The sequence below is a fragment of the Pteropus vampyrus genome, unplaced genomic scaffold (assembly GCF_000151845.1).
Source record: "Pteropus vampyrus isolate Shadow unplaced genomic scaffold, Pvam_2.0 Scaffold126, whole genome shotgun sequence".
Lineage (NCBI taxonomy): Eukaryota > Metazoa > Chordata > Mammalia > Chiroptera > Pteropodidae > Pteropus > Pteropus vampyrus.
In genome coordinates, this window is record NW_011888907.1 from 3,101,477 (window position 1) to 3,126,315 (window position 24,839).

General features: G+C 51.1%; 2 protein-coding genes and 1 pseudogene across 9 annotated transcripts in view; 1 reads left to right on the forward strand and 2 right to left on the reverse strand.

Annotated features, from left to right (window-relative positions):
• TMEM161A (transmembrane protein 161A) overlaps positions 1–1,913 on the forward strand; it is a 13,739-nt gene extending 11,826 nt beyond the window's left edge. For 2 of the 3 annotated variants that reach the window (XM_023534534.1, XM_023534535.1), the window contains exons 10-12: positions 372–546; positions 661–757; positions 891–1,913. In XM_023534534.1, the coding sequence (XP_023390302.1) occupies positions 372–546; positions 661–757; positions 891–1,144 (526 nt within the window). In that variant the 3' untranslated portion in view covers positions 1,145–1,913. Of the gene's footprint in view, positions 1–117; positions 232–371; positions 547–660; positions 758–890 lie in introns of all 3 variants that reach the window. The other variant, XM_023534536.1, reaches the window with a different exon arrangement.
• Positions 1,914–2,229: 316 nt separating this feature from the next.
• The window catches only part of SLC25A42 (solute carrier family 25 member 42), a 36,698-nt gene continuing 14,088 nt past the window's right edge, over positions 2,230–24,839 (reverse strand). For 2 of the 6 annotated variants that reach the window (XM_011366728.2, XM_011366727.2), the window contains 8 exons: positions 19,146–19,319; positions 16,569–16,681; positions 13,121–13,226; positions 11,526–11,551; positions 10,822–10,988; positions 10,403–10,519; positions 9,712–9,863; positions 3,583–8,454 (listed from right to left, as the gene is read on the reverse strand). In XM_011366728.2, coding sequence (XP_011365030.1) covers positions 8,147–8,454; positions 9,712–9,863; positions 10,403–10,519; positions 10,822–10,988; positions 11,526–11,551; positions 13,121–13,226; positions 16,569–16,649 — 957 coding nt within the window. In that variant the 5' untranslated portion in view covers positions 16,650–16,681; positions 19,146–19,319 and the 3' untranslated portion in view covers positions 3,583–8,146. Of the gene's footprint in view, positions 2,450–3,582; positions 8,455–9,711; positions 9,864–10,402; positions 10,520–10,821; positions 10,989–11,525; positions 11,552–13,120; positions 13,227–16,568; positions 16,682–17,322; positions 17,447–19,145; positions 19,320–24,839 lie in introns of those variants that run through there. The other 4 variants (XM_011366730.2, XM_011366729.2, XM_023534533.1 and 1 more) reach the window with 3 other exon arrangements.
• On the reverse strand, positions 15,355–15,471 carry LOC111744077 (annotated as a pseudogene).

Consider the following 24,839-nt stretch of genomic DNA (forward strand, 5'->3'; position numbering starts at 1 on the left):
CCAGCCCATGCTGCAGTTAAGTGGAGGGTCAGGTGGGTGGGAGATTGGGGAGCCTAGGGGAGAGGCTGGGGACATGGTGGGTGCTCAGGCCTCACCCTGATGTGCTCTTGCTCCCAGGTTCCTCCTGCACACCAGCTTCCTGTCCCCCCTATTCATCCTGTGGCTCTGGACCCGGCCCATTGCACGGGACTTCCTGCACCAGTTGCCCTTTGGGGAGGCACACTTCTCCTTGTGCGTATGGGAGTGGGGCTGGAAGGGAAGGTGTATTCCGATCTCCTAGGCTCAGGGAGTTGTTAAGAGAGCTGTGGGTCCTGTGGGAAGATACTGAAGGGAGGTGTGGCCTCACTAGCCCTCTGCCCTGCTCCACACAGGCTGTCGGACTCAGCCTTCAATTCCCTGCGCCTCTGGGTGCTAGTGGCACTGTGCCTACTACGGCTGTCATTGACCCGGCCCCACCTGCAGGCCTACCTGTGCTTGGCTAAGTCCCGCGTGGAGCAGCTGCGGCGGGAGGCTGGCTGCATTGAGGCCCGAGAGATCCAGCAGCGGGTATGGGTGCCTGTTAGGGAGGGAGCCTGGGGTGCAGGGTGGGGCTTCCAGTCCTTTCAGCCTGGGGTCAGCCCAAGTCCAGAGGGTCACCTGCCACTGCTACCTGCCCCCCAGGTGGTACGGGTCTACTGCTATGTGACGGTGGTAAGCCTGCAGTACCTGACGCCGCTCATCCTCACCCTCAATTGCACACTGCTGCTCAAAACACTTGGTGAGAGGGAGTTGCCTCTTGGGGTGGGGGTAAGCTGGGAGTTCTGGGTGGGCTGGACGTCCCTGAGGCAGCCCTGGCCTCGGCCCCCTTTACCCGCCTCTCTCTGCCTCCACCCCTCCCTCTCTCTTCACAGGTGGCTACTCCTGGGGCCTGGGGCCTGCCCTCTCACTATCTCCAGTGCTGGCAGCAGCCCGCCATGGCCCGGTGGGCCCCAAGGAGGACGAGGCCCAGCAGGCAGCGGCCCGGATCACTGGGGCCCTGGGCGGCCTGCTTACTCCCCTCTTCCTCCGCGGTGTCCTGGCCTTTCTCATCTGGTGGACTGCCGCCTGCCAGCTGCTCTCCAGCCTCTTTGGCCTCTACTTCTACCAGCATCTGGCAGGCTCCTAGCCACCTGCAGACACTCCTGGGGCCCCATGGCTGCCCCTTCTGTGTGTGCCTCACTGTCCCCAGGTGCAAGTAGGCGTGGGAATCTCCACTGTGCCCAATCCTTTACTGCAGTCCTATGACAGCCCCTTGGACCCTGAGCTTCTGTGTTGAAACTGACTCCTGGGGCCAGTGGCAGGGGGCCCTACAGCCTTTGTTCCTGGATTGCGTGTGCACATTCAGGTTTGACAGCAGAGTAAGGGGCCACCCTTCTGAATAATGGCTTTGTACAAAAAGGAAACAGAAGGGAGGTGGGGGTAGCTATGGCTCTGGGCTGGGCCACAGTGGCTACTGCCCTCAGCCACAGGTGCATGGGGACTGCTTTCCTGTAAAGGTCACGTGCAGGCAAATGTGCACATTGTTCAGGCCATGGGGACCCAGGAGGAGGAGGACGAGGAGCCCTCTGACTCCAGAATTTTTCTGTCACTGGCTACATAGTGGGAACCCAGTGTGTGTGCACATATATATAGCAACAAACACATGGCAGAAAAGCCAAAATTGAACTTAGTAAATTATAAAGATCTTAATTGGCTTTATTCAACAACTTATTAATCAGGCAGCATCCCATGCTGTTGTCCTAGAGTGGTGTTTGACTTTTGAAACTTTGGTTTTGTTACATGGATAAACATGAAAAGTATACATAAAACAAGGGTTAAAACTTGGGTTAAGGTGAACTAAATGCATCATCTAAGTTTTATCCTCAAATCTCCAATAAAAGAGGCAGTTAAATGTTCCAGAAGGTGGGAATTAAGGGAAGAGCCCATGGACACCAATCCCGAAGCCCAGGAAATAACTGGATTTACCTGTAGAAGCTTCCAGAGGCACTGACTGCACTGGGTCCCAACAGGCCAGGCTGAGGGTGGAGGTGAGACACGGAGCCTGCTGGTGTGGAAGCTGCTTGGGAAGTTCTCAGGCACTTGTGTCTCTCCCTTGACACCACTGCACAGCCAGGAGGGAAGCCATGCTTGGTAGAGTGTATGGTGGCAAATGGGATTAGGTGGCTACACATAATGAATACTAAATGAAGAGAGCCACCATCCCTCACCCTTATGTGTAGATTCTAGAATCTTCCAGGCATGAAACTGAAGGCCCCTGTGGAACCCAGCTAGCCCAAGAAGAAAGATTTAACAACACTGGCACCATGGAGTTCCCATCAGCCACCAGCTTAGCTGTGAGTCCACGTGTGCCCCGCACTCACTTGGTCTTCCAATCTGCTTGTCTCAGTCCCTATTCTTCATTATGAGCAGATGGCCAGGAGTGTCCAGAGATCTGAGGAGGTATCCAGTATGGAAAACAGACCCAAACAGAAAAAAAAAACAACTTAGGGAAATTGATTCTACAGCGAGACGAGAACTTACAAAACACAGTCTAGATATTCTCAGAGGAAAGAGATTGTATCTATGAAACAAGAACAGAATACTACTAAAAAGGAATGTCTGAAGAACCATTTTTGATCTCTTTTTGAGCTCTTGTAGATTAAAAGCAGATGGAAAATAAAGTTGTAGAAATCCTGCAGAAGGAACAACCAAAAAAGATATGCAAAACAAGAACAAAGGAAATTAGATTGAAATCAGAGGAAGAATCTTCAAAATAATGAGAGTTCTAGCAGGAGAAATCCAAATAAACAATGAGACACTCCATGGAATGATGCAAAGGGAACTCCCCAGGACCTGAATATTCCAGGTGCCTGATGCTAGGTGACAAGAGCCCCATCCCAAGGCACGTCTCTGGGAAGTTCCAGAACAAAGACTAACTCCCAGTGAGGACAGAACAGGCCATACCTAGTGGCCCAAGAATCAAAAGGTGATAGAGCACTGTCTCCTTGCACTGTCTTATGGCACCTCGAGTCATCAGGGACTCCCTGTGAGCTGACATCCAGTGGCCCCGGGCCCACTGGGCACAGCTCCTGCAGCGGCACCTTGGGCCACCTGTCCCTTCACTCAATCATGGCTGTGCATATTCTCTGCTCTGGATCTCAGTGTCATGTGACTTAGGGACACAGGAAGGTACAAACACCACAAACAAAAGCAATGCAGTGACATGTCAGGCACAGGCACAATGAGGTGCAGCATTCACAAGACAGCCAAAGCAGGAAGAATGGTGACAGTTACACCTCTCACTGCTCTGCATCAAATCACATAGCTATTTACAGACTCCTTGTTACACATTTCACACATACAAAAAAAGTGTAAGAATGAGAAAAAGAAGGTAGAACCACAGTCGAAAATAGGGGAGATGGAAGCTGGTGGTCAAGGGACACTAGTCAGTGAGATGTCTGGAGATATCTTTGGTTGGCACGACTTCAGGGGGAGAAGCCAATGGCATCTGGTAGGTGTAGGCCAGAGATGTTCAACCCCCCACAGTGCCCAGGATGGTTCCCAACACTGAATGCCCCAGGCCCAGACAGCAGTGCCAATGCTGAGAAACCCTGCGTCACAAGAGACAGACTGTATAATTTCCAAACTAGCTGAAAAGGAGAATTAAAAAAACAAGAAAACCCCAAAACAAATCAAACCTTTGCCTCAAGAGAAGTCAGCCAAGGAGAAAACCAGTGCAAAGAAAAGACCTGACAAACTGAAACAACCTGAGGTTTGTCCATTCGAGCTGGAGCTTTGCCAAGTCCTCGGGCCGCCTCCTGCCCTCACTGTGTCCTCCTCACCGGTAACTGCCTGGTCACCACCCGACTCCCTGGCCACCCCTGTGGGTTGCCCTCCCCTCCTCCCACTGCAGGCTCCCCTCTCATGGGGCCCCACGTTTGTCAGCAAATCCCAGTTTTTCTATGGCCCTGGGCATCTCAGGCAGCTCAGCCAGCATGCCCAGTATTGCATGTCCAACCCCTCAGTCACATCAGCTCCATCTTTCCTGTTAACCTTCTCTTTCTCTTCATACCTAGACCGATGGGAAACCTGTTGGCAATGTCCTCCCCAACCCCCACTGCCACCACTTTGCTCAGCCAATGGCAGAGGGGGGCTTTGCAAGAGACTCCATCCCAACCCTAGACCCTTCTTTCCCTAATTGAGGGGCCACCTTGATTAGGGACCATGAGGGCCTCTCAGAGTGCCCAGCTTCTGAGAGAAAAACCCAGACCTGCCACGCAGACTCGCTGGAACGGAGCTAGGAAAAGCGATATGGGCCCCAACTTAGAGAAGGACCAGTTTGCCAGTGGCTTCATCCATTCTGGCTGCTATACCAAAATGCCATAGACTGGGTGGCTGATAAACAATAGTAATTGATTTCTCTCTGTTCTGGAGGCCGGAAGTCTGAGATCAGGGTGCTGGTGCAGCTTGGGGGAGGACCCACCTCTGGGCTGTAGATAATTCTTCTCATAAGGCGGAAGGCAGAGAGGGGAGCCAGCTCTTTTTAGTGACTTTTGTAAGGACACTGACCCTATCGTGGGGGCCCCACCCTAATAACCTCATCTGACCCTAAGCACCTCTCCAAGCCCCACCTAACACCACATTGGCTTTAGGCTTCAACACGGGGCTTTAGGGGAGGACATAAACATCCGTCCACGACAGCCCAGATGATAAAGTAGCTGGGACCTGGGCCCCTCTTGGTGCTATGGAAAAACACAGGCTGAGAAGGCAGAAGAGTCATAACCAAGGCAGAGACAATAAGATCCTAAGGGAACACTACGAATTATCAGAAGTCATCTGGAAGTGACAATTTCCTAGGAAGACACAAATTAGGAAACGAGTGGGTCTGGTCTCCCGAGTCGAAGGTGGGTGCCCAGCCTGGGCCCTGGGGCAGGGGCTTCATGGTCCTTCGGAACCTTCTCAGCCCACAGACCCTGCCTGCCTCTATCCCCTTGCCCAGACCCCAGCCTGGCTTCCTACCTGAGCTCCCCCTACCATCCTTCCTCATCTGCTCAAACACTCCATGGCTCTCCATTGTTAGACTCCTGCCTGACACACCCTGCAGGGAATCCCCAGGCCTGGGGGGTGCTTTCCCCAATACCCTAGACAGGGTCTTTGCCTCCCTTTAGTTGCTCTCCAGGATTCCTACCTGCCTCCCCATGGCTCTACGGCATCTTTTTAAAAAAAAATGTTTTACATTGAGAGTCAGAGCAGCATTACCCATGACATTGCCTGTCTCGAGTAGAGATCTCAGGGTACACACAAGTCTGGGAACCTCAACTCACCCCTCCCTGGAGGTGCAAGAGGCCCACTGAGTTCAGGGGCTTGGAGGAAGAAGCCGCAGCTGCTTCTCTCCAATGTATTGGTGTCACACCCATTCCTGCCTCACTGGGACACAAAAATACAAGTTTCCTGCTTATGTCACTAAAGAACATCTTGCCTCTCCTACCAGGCCTGCTGTCTGGGGCTGCAGTGTACAGAATGACTAAGAGGAGGGAAATAAACAGCTAACAATCATGAAGACACCGGGCCTTATAAGGGATCACAGGAAGATGTGACTAAAACAGCAAGGAGGTACCACATGGCACCCCAGAAAGGCAGGAGTCGGAGGCTAGCCAAGGTGTGGCCTGAACCCTGCACAATGCCCGTGGGCACCTGCATTGGCATGACCATGCTGGGGAGTGCTTTGGTGGCACCTGGAAGAGGTGACTCCATAGCTGGCTGGTCCCTCAGGGACACGTCTTGGGAGATTCTCACCTATGGGTGCAGGAGCAAGGGTGGCAGTCACAGCGTTATTCCTGATGACAAAAAGCTAACCCAGGAATGAGCAAATAAATGGGGTTAAATTGTAAATAAGTAAATAGCGCATTGCTTACCACCCATGCGAGGCTCTCGCTTCCCCCCTCTGGTTGGTGCACCCTGCACGTTCTTTCATGGCCATTGTGATAGACCAATGGTGGCCTCACCCTCCTGCCCTTGAAGATGGGGACATTCAGCACCAAAGGCCTCAGCCATCTGTGAAATGGAGCCCCCAGCATGCAACAGACCACAGGGCTCAGGAGAGAGAAATCTGGGGATTTTGGAGCAGTGCACACAGGATGGGCAGTGGCCCATTTTGACTGATGTCCCCAAAGGTACAAGTATGTATGCACAAGATCTCTGGAAGGACATACAACGAACTGGTAAATGGCGATGCCCCTGCAGAAGGAACTAGGAGGCCTACTTACTTGGTAAACCCTTTTGGGCAGTCTGCATTTTCTAGAAAATCATAGTATTAATTAACAATTCAATTACATTTTTAAAATGTCTACTCATGACTTTACTAAAAATTCTGTCAAAATAACCTCAACTCTATTTTAGGTTCATGGTGGGTGGGTGGGGTAGGGGTCAGAGCCTAAGGAAAGAGACGTGGACAGGAGAAAAAGTTATTTTAATTTTTATTAAATATACTCTCTTGGCACAAATCTTTAAAATATATAAACATTATATATAAACAAAGTGTCTTCATGGCATCAAAATAACTCCAGACCAGGACAGGCAGCCAGTAGGGAGGGGTGTGACTGCGGAGGGTGCCCGTCCAGTTGTGTGTGGCACTAGAGGAATGGGGTGGCACTGCTAAGGCCCCCTGGACTGGGAGCCACCCTGGGCAGGCACACTGGGTCCAGCAGGACCCGAGGGACTCTCCCACTCCTGCCCAGCCTGTAGTCCTAAGTAGGGTGCTGCCCAGCCAGTCACCTAGTCTCACCTGCCTGGGGTGGCCCCCCAGTCCCTGCTGCTCTCTCTTGCCTGGGGCTCTTGGGTCCCCATCCTGTCTCTCTGTGAGGGGTGACCCTGCCTCTCCTGCGCACTGAGCAAGGTGGGGAGAAGAGGTGGGACACTCACCCAATATGACAGTCATCGCAGGCTACTTGGGCCTCTGGGGACAAGAGTCTGGGTATGAGACTGGGGCTGGCTGATGGACACATGCAAGAACAGACACAAGTCCAAGGCAAGAACAGACAGAATAGAATGAAGGGAAGAAATGAAAGTCACAACTGGAAATGTGTGTGGGGCAAGCACACAGGTCATTTCACGCATGGTGGATGTCCTAGAACCAGATCAGATCAGTCAGAGTTTACCGTGACTAGACCCAGGGCTGGCTAAATTGAAAAAACAAAGTCAATAAACTACAAACATCATTAGGAAATGAGCGTTCCTCCATCCCTGTGATACCCAAGGGATCCGGGAACTTCTCTGTGAGACCAGCTCCCAGGGGGTCCCCTGACTCTTCTGAGCTTTCCACCCCTGGCCACATATACTGTCTTGGAAGTTCCCATTTGGGTAAGATCAAGGCTGCCAGCCACCTCCATGCACTTCATTCAAGGACATCAGACAACCCTGTGGGCAGAGGGTCAGGGCCTCAGGCCCAGCCTCCATGGGTGTTGCCAAGGGGCCAGCAACAGCGGGGAAGACCAGCTCCGGGTCCCTACACTGGTGTGGAATCAGGATCAGGATAATACTCTCAGACAAGGCTGTTCCAGAGCAGAAGGCTCTGGGGCTGGAGGGAGTCATGTCACCTGGGAAAAAAAGGCAGGACAGGGGTGGGGTGGGTAAGAGGCTGCATTTGTAGCCACAACTGAGCAGGAGACTGGTCCCATCATGGACAGGGTAGGCCAAGCCTCTCCTGCACTGTTCAGCTCCCCCATCCTGAGCATAGACCCAGGACAAGGGGGAGGCGGAGTCTGGCTCTGAGCCCAGTGGGGACAGGGTCATTAGACTCAGGAGCGTGTCCAAGGACACAGAGTGCCAGGAGACGCTGGTCACTCCAGCATCAGGGCGTTCAGGGGGTACCTCCAGGAGGCAGCACCAGCCCCAGGGAGAAGGGAAGAGGCGGTTAGCCAACCCATCCTAAAACTGCACTCCAAGGGCTTCTGGCTTTCCTCTCAGACCCAGACCTGAAGCTCTGGGCTCAGCCCCTTTGGCCCGCCTGCTTGTTCAACACATGGCTCCGGGGCAAAACCAAGCGCCCCCTGCCCCGCCGCGCTTCTGAGCTCCAAAGCATTAAGGGTCAGCGGTCCTCCCCGAGCTGGAGCTCGGCTCCCTGTCCCGAGAGCTGCCAAGTGCAAGGCCCCTAGCTCTGCAGACGCCGCAGCAGGATCTGCATGAGATCGAAGGTGGTGAAGCTGATGCCCACTGCAATGGGGCCCTTGAGCCAGTTCATGCTCAGGCCCTTGTAGAGGCCGCGCACTGCGCCCTCCTCCCGCACGATGGTACGCAGTGTGCAGGCGATGGAGGCGCGCGGGTAGCCCGTGACGCCGGCCGTCTGCATGCGCCGCCGCACCACGTCCAGCGGGTATGAGGCGGACTGCCCAATGATGCCCGCGCAGGCTCCGAAGATCATACGCTCAAAGGGGTAGGGCTGCCGGTGGCCGCTGTACTCTGCGGGGAGGGCCAGGAGGGGCCATGAGGGCGCCGCAGGGGAGCGCACCCCCGTACCTGAACACACACCAGTACCCACAGGCGCTCCCTGTGCACCTATACAAACCCGTACTGTGTTGCCCCTGAGTTTCAGGACCTGACCGGGTTCCCTGAGCCTTCCCACTAGGACCCCTTCCTCACCTCTAGATCATTTTTTTTTTAAAGAAATAAAAGATTTTTAAAAGTCAGAAAAGCCCAAAGAAAAATATAACCAGGTCTAAAAGACTAAGCGCGAGCTCCCATCGAATCAGTCCTGTATTTCCTCTAGTAAAGTGAGACATTGAAGTGTCCATGACCTTCTCCGTACTACCCCACCAGGCAACCCTGCACAGGGGCCTGAGAGCAAACACACAATGGTGAACATCCAGCGCTTCCTCCTGGGTCCAAAGGGACTGATAACAGAGTTTCTCTAAACATGCACATGTGTTTTAAATTTAAAACTAAGAATTAAAAATGGGGACATACCGCTGTTCACTCACCACACAGGCAAAACATTACTTAACCAAGAGCAACGCATGGGATGAATGTGGGGACAGGGCCCCAGGGCAAGTGCAGCAGCCAGAGGAATGAAACCCAAATCGGACCCTTGCACAAATGGGCACTCCTGGATGTCCACTGATCACGGAAAATCCGCCAATGGCCTAAATGCACCCCTCCAGAAGGAGGCCCGCCCCACAGCTAAAAGGATGCGACAGAGCCATGGAACTCGGCAGGATGGACTCAATACTGGCTGAGGCAGAGCTGCGCTGCCCAGAGGTGCAGGAGGTGACTCCACTCCATTTACTTTTTATAACCAGGAAACAAGATGAGACATTATTCCTGCCACATATAATTGCACAAGTATTTCCAACCGCAAGGAGGAAGTGGCCAGCATTTAGAGGGGTGGTTATAGTGTTCCCTGTACTTTTCAAAACTCTCAGAATTACCAAAACACAAGCGGCACTCCTCCTCCACCTAGGTTTTACCCATAGGCTTTGTGCAGCTGCCTGTGGTTGCACAAGTGGCTGCCAAAACTCTGGGCAACACAGTGAACTTCACAAGGTTGCACTTAAAACAAGGCATTTAAGGTTGTGAGTCCAGGTTCCCCAGCAGTGGCCTGATGTCATGTGCCTTCTCTTGAATCAGACACTCAGCCCCCAGCCTGCCTGATCCAGGGGTCCTAGTGTGGGGTCTCCAGGTCTGTGTGAACTGAGGATGCTGCCCCCCACCCCTCCTCACCTCTGTGCAGGCTCTTGAGCGTCTCATAGGTGAAGAAGCTCAGCCCTGCGTAGGGGATGACCCCCAGCACGGTGGGCGTGAAGCCGTGGTAGAGGGTCTTCAGCCCCTCTTCCCGGGAGATGCGGATGAAGACGTGAAAGATGTTGCTGTACCTGCCAGGACAGAGCAACCAGCGGGTGGGCTGGAGCTTCGTACAGGGAGGAGCCACTGGCCTTAACTCATTAATTCCAGGCTCCTCTGCAGTGGGGGCAGGTCTGGATGCTGATGCTTCCCTTCTTTAAGGAACATAAACAAACACCTGGCAAAAGCTTTGGCATTAGAGGGCTATAATGGGGGTCCAAGACCATATTCAACTTTCACCACAGGGATCATTCATGTGCTCAGCCCTCTCATTCCTCTATCTGTTTAATGCATCTATGTCCAATTTGAAATGAAAACTAGTTGGATAGAAGCAGAACCGACCTTCAGGCTTAGAGAACTTTCTAGAACAGCTTCAGGATCGTATGCCTGGCCTGCCCTTGTTGTACCAGACAGGGTCTACGTGGCGGAGTGTTGACACTACAGCTTCCCCTGTGGCCTGGATGTAGAGGCCCAGACTCAGACCCCAAAAGTCAGACGGAGGGAACCGACCTGGGGCCTCACTACACACAGAGTCCCCGGTGCTGGTGAGGGTCACCGTGGTAGGACTCACATTTCCTTTGGGGTCACAGCCATGCGCGCTCGGACCAGGTCCAGGGGGTAGGTAAGTGAAGCGGCTGTGGTTCCAGCGAGGGCCCCTGCGAGGAGGCGGGGCCAAGGGGGCAGGGCTCTGAAAGTGGGGAAGGGGCAAAGACAGACTGTGAGACCCCAAGGCCCAGAGGAGGGAGGCTCAGCCCACGGCCCACAGGTATGAGTGTGGGGAAGAAGGACCAAGGATAGGTGGGCTGGCTTCTTGGTGGCAGAGCTGGGGGGGTCTTGGTGGACATCACTTTGAGATCCGATCAATGAATGATGGGGACCTGCCCTCCGGGGGTCTGAGTTCTGATGTGGTGAGTGTGTGGAAGAAAGACAGGGGAGCAGGGGGACGGGAGGGAGTTGAGAGGGTTCGGGGGTACGGGATGGGGGCCTCACTCTCCGCGGAAGCCGTAATAGTGGCCCAGGACACGCTTGTACTCCTCGTGCGCGCTGAACTGGATGGCGGCATAGGGCACCACGCGCACCATGGTGGCCGAGTTCCCGCGCCACAGACTGAAGAAGCCCTCGTGGAGGTAGGTGAAGTAGAGCAGCCGAAAGGCCTCCTGGGGGGGTGGCGGGGCAAGGTCAATGCCTCCACCTACCTCCTCTCCACTTTCCCGCCCCTCCCCCTTGCCCCTCCTGCCCATTTTGTCCAGCAGGGAGACCAGGCTGGCAAAGCAGGCTCAGAACCCCACGCAGAGGGTGTTTTGTTGGTGTTTGTCTAGTAGTCTAGCTTTTAAAAATATTCTTTTTCTTTATTAATACCTGCTCTGTTTAAAAATAAATCGAATATGAAAACATGAGTTTAGAACATCGAGTCCCCTCACCACCACCCCAAGGATACGGGGTCTCCTGTCAATTCCCAGGTTGTGCTGTGACCAGAGCTCAGTGTGCCAGGACAGGTGGTCCTGGGACTGGGCCCTGGCAGGGAGGCCTTGGTTACCCAGGCTCCCAGGAACCACCCTGGGAGAACCAAAGCAGAAAAGAACCTTGAAAAGTGTCTCTCTACTCCCCTTGTCCCCAGGCTGCCACTGCTTCCTGCCGGCCGAGTAGGGCAGTGGGTAGCCCCACAGCCAGGGATCGGTGATCTAGTAACTTACCTTGGCAGAAAATCTTTTTGAAGACACTGGAAAAAAAACCCAAAAACACAACATAGACTGTTAGATGTGAAGGACAGGACTCCCCACCCCAAGTCTGTGTGACTCCCACTGCAGGGGTCTGGTCTGAGCTAGAGAGTGACAACAGTCCACCCTGCTACTACCACCCCCAAGGGCGGAGAGCAGAGTGTCCTGAGCAGGGTTACTCTCCTCCCAGGAACCTCCTCACCCTCTGTGCCCAGGCCCCTCTGCATGCCAACTTGTCCCCAGGAAGAGGGGCTGAGCTGCCATCTGATGCCAGGACAGTGACGGTCTCTACAGGGGCCTGTGGGATGACATGCCTCTGGAGGGTCAACACTCAGCACTCACACCAGACTGGACTCCAACCAAATCTCTCTGAGGAAGGTGTCACAGACATTAGCCATGTGGGGACCAGTCCAGGGGCTCAGGCTCACCTGGGACAAGGCCAGGGTGGTCTTTGTCTGGGATCTGCCCTCTCTTCTTGATGGCCCAGTAAAGGTGCCCCTAACCTGCCTCTCTCACCCTCTCTTGCTGCCCAGCTCACTCCCCTGCTCCTTGGTGCACTGTCATCAGGGGCTGGAGCCATGGTGGCCACAAGGATCCAGCAACACAGGCCATGAGGGGTCTCAGTCTTGCAGACTCCCCTGCCTCACTTCCTGAGTCTCTGCTGTGTTCCCGGGATGCCCTTGCACTCTCGTGTGTGTGGACATTTGTGCACACGAATTGCCTTCAGAGTTACACAGAGCTCCCTGGAGGGCGCAACACAGCGTGTTTGCCAGGTAACAATGCAGCTGACACAGGGGAGCTCAGCTGTGTGCCTGTTATTGTCCTCATTGTATGGATGAGGAAACTGAGGCACAAAGAGTGTAGGTGGACCAGCTCAAGGAATTGGGGAGGGCCTCTCCTCCCAAACGGCAGAGAGGCAGGGGTCACAGGTTGTGAGCATCCTCCTGTCCAGCACCAAGCATGCGCAGTCACTGTCTGCAGGATGGAAAGGCCTCGTCTTCAAGGAACCCTGTGCCTGCTTAACCCTGAGGAGAGAGGGAGCTGGTTTCTTGAACTGTGCCCCGCAAAAGACATGTCCATGTCTTCACCCCTAGTCCCTGTGACTTACCTTAATTGGAAACAGGGTCTTTGAAGATGTCATTAAATTAAACCGAGGTAGTACTGGGGTGGGGTCAGCCCTAATGTAATGAGGGGTGTCTTTATAAGAAGAGGAAAGGACACAGGCATTGAGGGAAGGCAGAGATTGGGGTGATGTGGCCACAAGCCAAGGACACCTAGAGCTGGAAAAGGCAGGAAGGCTCTTCTCCTAGAGCCTCCAGAAGGAACCACCCTGCCAGCACCTTGATTTCAGACTTCTGTCCTCTTCACTGTGACAAAGTAAATTCCTGTTCTAAGCTGCATGGTGTGCGGTACTGTGTGACAATCACCACAGGACACTAGTAGGGTTTCTAGTGGATTTAGGAGTCATTTAAGAAACCAATTTGCAGTGTAGTTTGCGGCTCTGTGGAGGAGGAGGGTGACTGCCTGGAAGCAACTCTACTGCACAGGACAGATGGACAGACAGCATTTACCTTGGAAGATGATTTTAGTTCGGTCCAGGGGCGCTACTGCCGTTTTGGCAAGAGCGCCAGCCAGGGCCCCGGACAGGAGGGAGCTGAGAACTTGCCTGTGATCGCTCTGCAAGAAACACACAAATACAGTCTGTCGTCGGAGAGGTATAGGAGGGGACTGCTCTGCTGGGGATGGCACCAAGAGGAATACTTCTCCCCACCCCTCCAATCCCCCTTCGCTGGTCTAGGGCCAAGAGATGCACAGTGGTTTGAGTGTTGAGGCCCTGGGAGAGCCGTGGTGCCAGAATCTTCACAGGACACAGTGAAAACCTCCCAGGTGACAGAGACCATCCATGTGAGAGGTGACGTATTGTCTGGGCCAACCCGTGAGGTTCTGTGTTCTTGGAGGCAGCCACAGTGGGACTGACTCCAAACACGAGGCACCCCTGACCCTTCCCACGTGCAGGCCTTGGTTCCATCCACCTGTGTGCTGGACTCTCACGCGCACTGCAATGTCTCAGGCAAAGTCATGAGGCTTTTGTGCTCGGGGGGTAAGGAGGCTGGCACGGGGTGTCAGGCAGGCAGACCCTGTCGGGGTGTCCCCTTTCCACATCTTTCTGTCAGGACTTCAGGGTCCAGTGCCAAAACGAGGATAATGGTGACAGTGGCTGACCTGCATCACATGCCCCCATGGCCAGCCTCGGGGCCAGCACTTTCTCCGTCTTCTTAAACTTCCTCAAGCCCCCCGTGCACAGCCTTCTTTCCCTCGCATGTCCATCTGAGCCCTGAGCAGTCTCATTGGGTTGGAATCTCCATACTTCCAGCTGACTCTCACAAGCAGCTATGGGGAGCACTCTGGAATGTCTTGCACTAGAGGTGCCCCCATCTCTCCTCGATCTGCAATGAGCAAGGATGGCGAGGGGCAGGTCGTTCAGTGGTCCCAGGAATCCATGAAGTCCCACACGGACCAGGAGCCCCGAGGGGCCTGGAGACATGCAGTGCAGGGTGGGGGTATGTAGGAGCCCCCCATCCCCCATGGGCCATCAGTCTATGGAGAGAGCAAGACATGAACTAAATCTTCAAAGGTACACAGTCACCCATTTGGGTGGGGGGCCCCCACAAGTAGGCTGGCTTTTACCCAAATAGACATGGAGAAGCATGGAAGGTGGATGGGCCATTTTCACTGTAACCAGAGAAGAGGTGGCTCCTGCAGAAATCAAGATGGAGATAGCAGAAACTGTGACCAGGGGAGGCTGTGAGGGCATTTGGGGGGGTACAACTGGCAGCCTGGGTCTGAGTGGATGTGGTAGGGCCCAGGGCCCCTGAGTTTGCTCAGATCAGTGGGTGGCCCAGTGATGGAGGGCTGGGAACTGAATCTGTCCACACTCCTGGCCTGAGTCTGGGCTCTGTCCTGACTGCAGTGACCAGATAGCCTCTCTGGTTTCTTGGTCTAGGTCCCACTCCCAGATCCTCTCCAAAGTGTCCCAAGTGCTCCCAGGGATCTTGTATCCTGCAATCCAGCTCCCGTCCCATAGGGCTCCAGCCCCTTTCCCGTACCATCCCAGCAGCCCCTTCGCCTGCCTAGCCCACTCCTAATAGAAAAATTTCACAGCAGTGTTTTCCCTCCCATATTTCTGAGGCCAAGCTTCACTATGGGGTTCGATCTGCTCATTGCTTCACACAGGCCTGTCACTGGGGACCCCCGCCTTTTCCGGGTCATGCAGCAAGGCTCTGGTCATCTGGTCCCATTGGCTTTGAGAGGTGTGGACATCAGATGCTGGAAGTGTCCCTGGTGCTCCTGGCATGAGCTCCCTGCCTCAGCTTCTTCTCTGTGAACCCATGAGAGATTGCTTATGCCCGCTGTGAGCAGAGGAAACACCCCACGACAGCCTATGTGCTTGCTGGCATTGGAGGGAAAGCCGGTACGTCCTTTCTGTGTCCTTCCGCAGTCTTGTGTCCTTGTGCAGTCTGCAGTTCTTACAGCCTCAAGGCCAGCTCTGTGTATCTGGAACACACATATCCTTAGTCCCTGCCCTTGGGGTGGGCTCTGGGACTTGCTGTGGGCCCACTTCCCGGCTCAGCAGAAGAGGCTGCTGCTGCTGCCTCCAGTCCATGATTTCAGTAGCTCTTAAATGACTATGGCACTTTATTCTTCGTTTTCTTTTCTTTTTTTTAGGTGAGGCAACCCTTGGTTGACCTCACAGATTGCAAGGACCTTGTCAGCTTACAATACCTTATTTTTTATTTATTTTTTGTGCCTACAGCACCTGGTCTTCCCAGGTGGTCTCCCATCCAAGTACTAACCAGGCCCGATCCTGCTTAGCTTCCGAGATCAGATGGGATTGGGCTTGTTCAGGTATGGTGCTTTATTCTTTGGAGAGCTCAGCACAGGCATCACCAGGTGATTAGCATGTCCATGTCTATTGCATGGAGGGGGCCTGCAAATGAAGTGCGAGGCAGCGCACCGACAGAGAGGTGACGGGCCATTACAGAGGCTCTACATGGCCACAAACGCCACAAGAAGACGCTGGGCTTCTTAACCAAAGAAATGCAATTTGTAGGGTGAGCTTCTGCATTAGGCTGGCCAAGCAGACCAAGGTGGATGTTGCGTGTGTGGCCAGTAAGGAGGAAGACTGGTGCTGGGTGCCCGGGTATACGACGGGCACGGGCCTTTTGCCAGGATCCATCCAGGTGGCAGAGCGGCAGCGTCTCCCTCATGCTCTTCTGGGAAGTTCACTAAACTGGGAGAAACAGAGTGCTTGCTGTAGGCTTGGCCCTCATTGCCTCACATGGCTTGGTGACAGTGCCCCACACACTGACCCAGAAACTAGTCCTCCCACCTGCCTGGTACTCCTCAGGGCGACTCAGAATTTGGGAACAGTCAGGAGAGTTGGGACAATGACAACACTTCAGCCTTTGAGCCTGTGGACTCTGAGAACTGCCCAAGGGCACCTGAGCCAGGCCCTGGGAACTAGGAGGAGTTTTCTTGTGGGGCTGGGTCAGTCTGTGTTTCAGGTTCGGCTGGGAGAACTTCTACTGTTCTACTCTTCTTGGCTTCTCGGTGAACAAGGATGGGGCTAATCCAATTTCTTTAAGACAGAATATAGCTGTTCTTCAATCCAAGGGTGGAATCAGAGATGAACTCCAGAGCTGAGAGCAAACTCCACCAATTGGGCCCTCAATCTCAACCAACCCTGAGTTTACCGATTCTTTCCTGTTTGTAAATCTGAGCGAGAAAAGGGGCTCAAGGACATCTTCTGACTTTCTAGCCAATTTGGGTGAGGTTTTGGCTTCTTGCAAGGTGGTCAGTGGCTGGATTCACATCAAAAATGGGGTGGTCAGTGCCTCTCCGCCATAGCCTCACACTGATGCAGCCCCACTCCAGTGTACGTGGGGAGTGACCTGTGACAGGTGCACACGCACAGGAGAGGGACCCATGAGAACGCTCATGGGGATGCCGGGTACTTGCCTTTGAGGAGACAGGTGCGGGCAGGATGGCCTCAGCATCCTCACGCAATCGCACCGCGCCTTCCTTAACACCATTACCCATTCCAGGCTGCTGGGGATGGTGGAGACCCGGTCCTGGGGAGCAAGAGGGGACACAAGACCTGGTGAGAAGGGACCTTCCCCACTTGCCTCATCCCCTTGTCACCTGAAGCCAAAACTGCCTGAGCTGGTATGGTTTTCCTAACTTGGAATCTGTCTCCCTGCAAGGGAAGGACACTGCACCAGCATCCAGATGCCAGTCTCCTGCGCTGATGGCTTAATTGTTTACAAAAGCCTTTTTGATTGTCACAAATAGGTTATTTTAACTTAGTACCAACTGGGTGGATGGGCTCAGAGAGGTTAAGCCACCCCCCAAAAAGTCACACAGCAATAGGCGGAGACATGGTAGGCTATGAGGCATGGAGGCCAGAGGGCCCCACCTGCCCAGAGCCAAATGACCACTGGGCTCAAGTCAGCTTAGACCTGTCCACAGAAACATGTTTAGAAAATTAATCTTTTTCCTACTGTGTGGCTGCCTGCTCTTTGCAGCCGAACTTACAGCAAAGGGCCCTAATACCTGATGATCTGTCACTGGAAACCTACATTTATCCTCCAAGTGGAAGCGCATGCAAAGCTCAGCAAATTGCAGTGAGGGGACCAGGAGGAAGAAAGGGTGAAGGACAGATGTCACTGAGATGACACCGCACACCAGTGTCCTTTGAGGTCTTGGTTCTCACACTTTAAAATGATGCAAATGATTCAGGTGTTCCCTGAGAAGGCCATGAGCGCTCCTCCTGCTCTCCGGGTCTTCCCAGGCAGCCCACATCAGTGCCGGTGTGGAATGTTTTAGAAAGCATAAGCAGGATTCCGCTCTGTGGGCCCTGTTGCTGTTTCCTTCTCAAAACAGGCCCTGGCTCTGGAGAAACAACTGCTTCCAGGACAGAGCAAGAAACGTAGGGATGAGCCTAGAGCACCCTGAGGTGCCAGGGAAAAACCAAAACCAAGGGACACAGGAGCTGGGTCAACAACTTCCCAGTGGCCAAAGCTGGGAACAACAAAATCGATAAAGCAGTACTGGATTATAATCCAAAGACTGAAATATCCATACGTCCACACTAATATAAATGAATGACTGAATAAATAAGTGGAGGAGAAGAGACAACTCTCCCATCAGAGGAATCCCAAATAATTCGTGCAGATGCTCTGCCTTTGAGGAGGGGGAGCAGGACTCCTGGCCCTTAGGTGTGAGTTGTACATAGTGACTTACTTCCAAGGGGGATAGCACAAGAAGTGGGGAGAGAAAAGCTTTACAGAGGAGATTCCTGACAGACACCACAGCCAAGTGATAAAGGTCAACATCACAGTGATAAGTCGGGTTGATGGCATGTGCCATGGTCACAATGTACTGAGAAGGGTGCTTCACTTCTGTAGTCCCCCATCCCACACCCGTCATCCCAGTCCAATAATGAGAAAAACACCACAAATCCAAACTGAGAGTATCCTACAAAACACCTCATCAGTTCTCAAAACTGTCAAGGTCATCAAACCAAGAAAGTCTGAGAAATTGCTCAGCCCAGAAGCCTATATTACACTAAGGCAACATGATGACTAAATGTGTGAGATCCTGGGACAGAAAAAGGACAGTGGGGAAAACATGAAATCTAAATATCCCATAGCTTTAGTTAATAATAACGCATCAGTATTTGGCGGGGGGGGGGGGGGGGGGGGGGGGGGGGGTGGAGAAGGGAGTGGAAGGACTCACTTAAAATTGAGCCGGAGCTGCCATCACAGAAAAACTGCCTTGTGTGCCTGATGCCTCAAATTTTGGAAGGTTAAATCAGGGCAAAATAATCCTTGGACTGGGCCTAAAGTAACATTGTATTTGCTTTACTGTTTGCACAGATAACAAGAAAGCAGATTGATGACTACCAGACTGAAAATTAAAAACATTGTTTAGAGTTAGTGTCACTGTTTTAGCTCATCTGCACCAATAGAAATGCCTCTCTTCTACTGATCTAATTGTTCCCCTTCCTCTTCTCATAAATACCCATTGCCTTTGTCTCCTAGTCAGAACCCTATTTGGACTTCTGCCTAAATCAGTGCTTCCCCAATAGCTATTCTTTTAGATCTCGAATAAATGCTGTTGTTTCTCATCTTGGCTTTTCATTTTTAGGTTAACAATTAGTTCATTAGTTTGTGACAAATGTACCATACTAATGTAAGATTAACATTAAAATGGAAGAAACTGGGTGTGTGAGGTGGAGGGGCTGTGTTGCCTTTGTAGTTTTTCTGTAAATCTGAAACTGTTCAGACAGAAACCAGGCCCTTAGTAGTGGTTTCAAGCCAACTGCTAAGGTGTCAGCCTGTGGGATGCACTGAGACTGTGTCACCCCCACCCCCAGCACCTCCAGCTGCAGCTCAAGCCACCGCAACATTCTGGACCCTGGGAATTGCCCTGGCATCTGGGCATAGATGGTGCCGATTCTTGTGGTGGGCATGTTAAATGTGAACACATTCCGCAGAACCACCTTCTTGAGAGAGGATCCAGCCCTTTGTGTACCTGCAGTGTGTGAGGTGCTGATGGATGAATTCCCTCCCTCTGTTCTTGCTCCAAGCTCCCCAGGTCTCAGTTTCGTGATGAACAGTTTCCCCAAGCAGGTAGGTGCTCACAGGCTCGGATCTCGGGCTGCTCATGGAGCCCACTGGAACATACAAGGGCCTGCCCTGGAAACAGCTATGGTGGAAATGGACAGAGAGTCACCAAACTGGTGTAGACCTATAAGAACGTATCACTGCAGGTGACAGAGCGTCGAGGCAGGCCACAGGGAAGGCCTGCAGGGGGTTGAATGGTGGCCCCCAAACAACATGTCCACCCAGAACCTGTGAATGTGATGTTATTTGGTCAAGTGTCTTTGCAAATGTAATTAAGGTAAGGATCTCCCTCCGTATGAGAGCATCATGGATTTAGGGTGGGCCCTAAATTCAAGGACAAGTGATCTGATAAGAGACAGAGGGAAAAGGAGACACAGAAAGGGAGAAGGCCCTGTGAAGACAGAGGCAGAAACTGGTGTGGTGCCCTCACCAGCCAAGGAATGCCTGGGGCCACCAGAAGCTGGACGAGACAAGGAAAGATTCTCCCTCTCCTAGAGCCTCTGGAGGGAGTGGGCCACACACACCATAATTTCAGACTTCTGACCTCCAAAACTGTGAGGATAAATTTCCGTTGTTTTAAGTCATCCAGTGTGTGATGATTTGTTGTGGCAACCACTGGAAAATACGCCAGGGCCCTTTTTAGGGGAGAACCTGAGGGGGGGGGTGCCACCCCAGCAGAACAGGCAGTCTCAGCTTGACAGTTGCACCCAGTGCCCCTGGCAGTTCCCCAGGATTAGAGAATAAAGGGAACATTCTTGCCCTGGGGGATTGCAGGGGTAGGGGAGTGGAGGGTGAGGGGGTAGGGTGTCAAGATTTTGTCCCTCAGGCCAAAGGCTAATTTCTCTAAAAGATAAAGAGCTCTTTGCTCTTTCAAAGCAGTTAAAAAAAAAAAAAAAAAAAAAAGCAAGACACAAACACAAAAAAGGCAGAGAAAAAGGCAGGTCACCAGAACAAAAGAAATAACTTAAACATATGACAGGTGCCTAGCTGCGATTATGATGGGAAAGGCAGGTTTCACCTTAGTAAGAGGCTGTCTCCATGCATGGGGCAGTAATGCAACTGTGTTATGAGATAGTGGTGGGTATGGAGGGAGGTGGCACCTCTTTGCCTTAGAATGTGTGCTGTGTCCCCAAGAAATGAGCATGAAGATTTGAGTGTTGGTAAGGCCACTACCAGCTGCTGGTCCCAATGAAAGGGGGCAGAAAAATGGGAGGAATATGTGCCTTGTGTCCTTCCTCACAAGAGAATGCCACTAGCTTGTTACTGATGGGCGAGCCTACCTGGATCCAAGTGAGAGGCTGCCCAGATGTGAAGACCAGAAGCAGACCACGTGTTTCTACTACACGGTCAATAGTGATGAGAACTTGCTAGACAAGGGAGGGGCCGAGGTGGGAGGGGACCTGACCTTTTTTCCCCCACAGTTTACATAAGTTATATTAGTTTCAGGTGTACAACATAGTGATTAGACATTTATAAAACTTACGAAGTGATTCCCCTCGATAAATCTAGTACCCATCTTACACCATACATAGTTATTACAATATTACTGACTATATTACCTATGCTATACTTTATATCCCCGTGACTGTTTTTATAACTGGCAATTTGTACTTCTTAATGCCTTCCTCTTTTTCACCCATCTGCCCAATCCAGATTTGACTTTTGATGTGTAGACTCTCCTGCAGTTGGCATTTCTCCTTCCCCCACTTACCTACTCACTAGTAAGAGAGAGGACACAACCCCTGTATGGCTACCCCCCACCCCCACCCCCAGCTCCTCTCCCTGGTCAGAACCCCTCCCACAGTGCTCAGGGATCCCCTCCATGCTCTCCCCTGACTCCTTCCCCCAAATTGCCACGATTCTGAATTCATGCAAGCCTACCCCAGAGAGGCCCCACCTCCTTGCTTAAGACAGTCATTAGGTCCCCTCTGCCATTGATGAGGGGACACCCTGGCTGGGACTTCTCTGCACCCAGCCCTTCAGGCTGGGCCCAAGAACATGGGCTCCCTGGGTGCAGTCTAGAGCTCATCATCAGTCAAATGGTAACCAATGGCCCAAGTGGCCTAGGATGAGGCCCGGAGCAAGGTGGGCGGCCCCAGCTGACACACACGATCCACGTGCCAGAGCCACCTGCTCCTGTCTCAACTTCCTGCAGTTCCTGCACCACCTCTGCCTTCCCTCTCTCTGGAGCAAGAGCCAAGGGCTCTGTACCAAGGTAGGCAATTAGATGAGAAATTTTCTTCATGTTCTTTTGTTTCTGTTGTACCTTGTTTCTTCCATTGTTGCTAGTAATACCAAATTTCTTTCTTTTAAAAAATTTTTCATGTTTATTAGCTAACCAGTTCTTTAAGAAATCTTTTTAACTATTACCTACGCTAAGAAATATTTTACATCATATACTCACTTATATTCACATATACTCATGCATGCATGCCCTAAGGAAAACAAAAGTTTCAGGAAGTAAAAAATAGCTCTTTTTAAGTGCAATCTGTTCTGCCATTTCCCCTCCCATTTAATTTTAATAAAATTGATCACAACCAATTAAATTGATTTTATGAATAAGAATGTCAACCAGCAAACTCAAACCACTGTATTATAGGCTGTGATTCTTTGTTATTTCTTTGTTAAAAAAGAGACAACAGGCCCAAAATGGAGTCACTCGTGCCAAGCCCCAAATCACCAAACTGAGACTTAATATCTAACTTGTAGTGTCAGCCTCTTCCAGGAGTAGAATCTTAAACTAGTCAATCTGGGATTACCCAGTCAACACTCGTGAGGTCATCTGCCTGACACCCCTGCTGTCCCCTAAAGGAAGATGACCTTGCCACAAACAATTGACTCTTGGCAATTTAACCTCCTTGTCTTGTTCCTTCTGCCTTTTTAAGTCTTTCACTTTGTATAGCTCCATAGAGCTCCCTTTCTGTCTGTTAGATAGGACGCTGCCTGATTTATGAATCACTGAATAAAGCCAATAAGATCTTTAAAACTTACTCAGTTGTATTGTTTTTTAACATTACATATTTTATATTATATATAAATTTATGTGTACACACAAACACATATACACATTTTAAGTTCTAACCTCAGAATTAAATCTGAATTTCTTTTTAAGGTAGTAATATAAAATGTCCTTTAGGTCAGCAGTCCCCAACCTTTTTGGTACCAGGGACCGGTGCTCCCATGAAAATCTAATGCCTGATGATCTGAGGTGGAGCAGAGGTGGTGACACTAGCGCTGAGGAGTGGCTGCAAATACTTCCTTGCCTGCAGCTCACCTCCTGATGTATGGCCCAGTTCCTAACAGGCCATGGACTGGTACCGGTTTGAGGCCTGGGGGTTAGGGACCTCTGCTTTAGGTGAATTTAAGTTAGAAGAAAAAAAGCAAGAAATGAACCCTAGAATGGGGGTGCAGCTGCAGAATTGGGGGAGGATCTCGGAAGAACTGCGCCCAAGAGTTGCCCTTGGGTCTCTGGTCACAGCAGAAAGATGATTTCTGGGGTCATGAGTGTCCTGTGTTTTCTGAGGTTCAGGAGCTCAAGGGGGAGAAGTAAATCAAAGCCTGGCCCTGGGGGAAGAGTAAGATGGGGCAGCCAGTTGCCAGTTACTCAAGGTGACACTGTTGTTCTTTGACAAGCAATTGCACACCTGGCCAGAACTTTTAGGAAGAGGCAAAACCCTGATGGTATCTTGTAGGCATCATTTTAGGGGAGAAGACAGACCTTTGGTTTTGTTTCAAAATCCACACTTGGCCTTCTCAAAACATAAGTCACTCATAAGCTCAAAGATGTATTTATACAAAATAGTATCTGGGTGCGGGGAGGTAAAACATTAGATTAGGCCAGATGTAAATGTTTGTTCCTAAAAAACAATCTTTAACTCATACAACTCAACACACGCACACATAAAAATCTGATTTAAAAATGGGCAGAGGATCTGAATAGACATTTTCCCAAAGAAGACATACAAATAGTTAACAGGCATGCGAGAAGGTGCTCAACATCACTAATCACCAGGGAAATGCAAATCAATATCAGTTGATTATACCTCAACAAAAAATATCAAAACCACAGTTTGACAATCACCTCAGACTTGTTAGAATAGCTAATATCAAAAGGAAAAGAACAAGTGTTGATAAGGATGTGGAGAAAAGGAAACCCTCATTTACTGTTGGTGGGATTGTAAACTGGTGCAGCCACTGTGGAAAGCAGTCTGGAGGTTCCTTAAAAAATTAAAAATAGAATACTAGATGACCCAGTAATTCCACTTCTGGGTATTTACCTGAAGGAAACAAGACACTAACTCAAAAAGATATCTGCATCTCCATGTTCATTGCAGCATTATTTATAATAGTCAAGACGCGAAAGCAATTTAGATGTCCATGGATAGATGAATAGATTTTTAAAAATGTTGTACATATACTCAACTGCATATTATTCAGTCATAAAAAGGAGGATATTTTGCCATTTGTGATTACATGGATGAACCTAAATCAGAGAAATGCAAATACTGTATGATCTTACTTATATGTGGAATCTAAACAAAACACCAAGCTCACAGATAAATAAACCATAAATAAACCTCATAATAAAGCTCATAAATAAACCAAGCTTATAGATAGATAATACACTGGTGGCTGCCAGAGGTGAGAGTGGGTTAGGGGAAAGGGTGAAATGGGTGAAGGGGGTCAAAAGGCAAAAACTTCCACTTATAAAATAAGTAAGTCCTAGGATTATAATGTACAGCGCTGCTCTGTGGCTCTCCCTCCAGAAGAGACTGTTTTAAAGTCAGACTGCACATTCCTCAATTCAGAGTGGAAGCTGAGGGACTTCTGAAGTGAGCCACCTGTATGGTTTCAGGTGCCTTGTGAGGATTTATGTTAAGGGTTGGGAGAGTTTGAGATTTTTCCTTAAAAATACCTTTAGCAAAAAAAAAAAAAAAAAAAAAAAAAAAATTGTAACTGTGTGGTGAGGAATGTTAACTAGACTTATTGTGGTGATCATTTTGCAATATACACAAACATCAAATCATGTTGTACACCTGAAACTAATGTTACATGTCAATTATATCTCAATAAAAATGCAAAAATAAAATAAAGTAAAACAATCCTTACCTCTCAGGTAAGAAAGACAATACACACAGGGACAAAGGCCAGACCATGAATGATGGTGGAACTGACTGGCCCCCAAGGAACACACCACAATTCCTGCAGCAATCAGTTTAAAACAGTTGGTGACTACTTCTTTGCTCCTGCTTCCAAATTAGGACCAACCAGAGAATGCCAAATATACCTCCTGACCAATCACATAGGCTTCTCCACACCAGTAGTGTCCAGTGGGGACTCTGGGCCTTCCCTACCATAAAGTCCCCTCTCCCCTGCCTGCCTTGAGTCTCTGCCAAGTGCAGTGGTGGCAGCTGGCCTCCTGGCACTAGCAAGCTCTGGGGTACGGGGGTGGGGGCAGCTACACGGGAAGGACGCAGCACCGCTTCTGTGGGATGCCTGCCAAAAACACACTCGTTGCTTCACTCTAATCTTAGACAGACCACACTGAGGGACACTCTGCAAATGACTGAGCAGTTCTCAGCAAACTGTGAAGGTCAAGGAA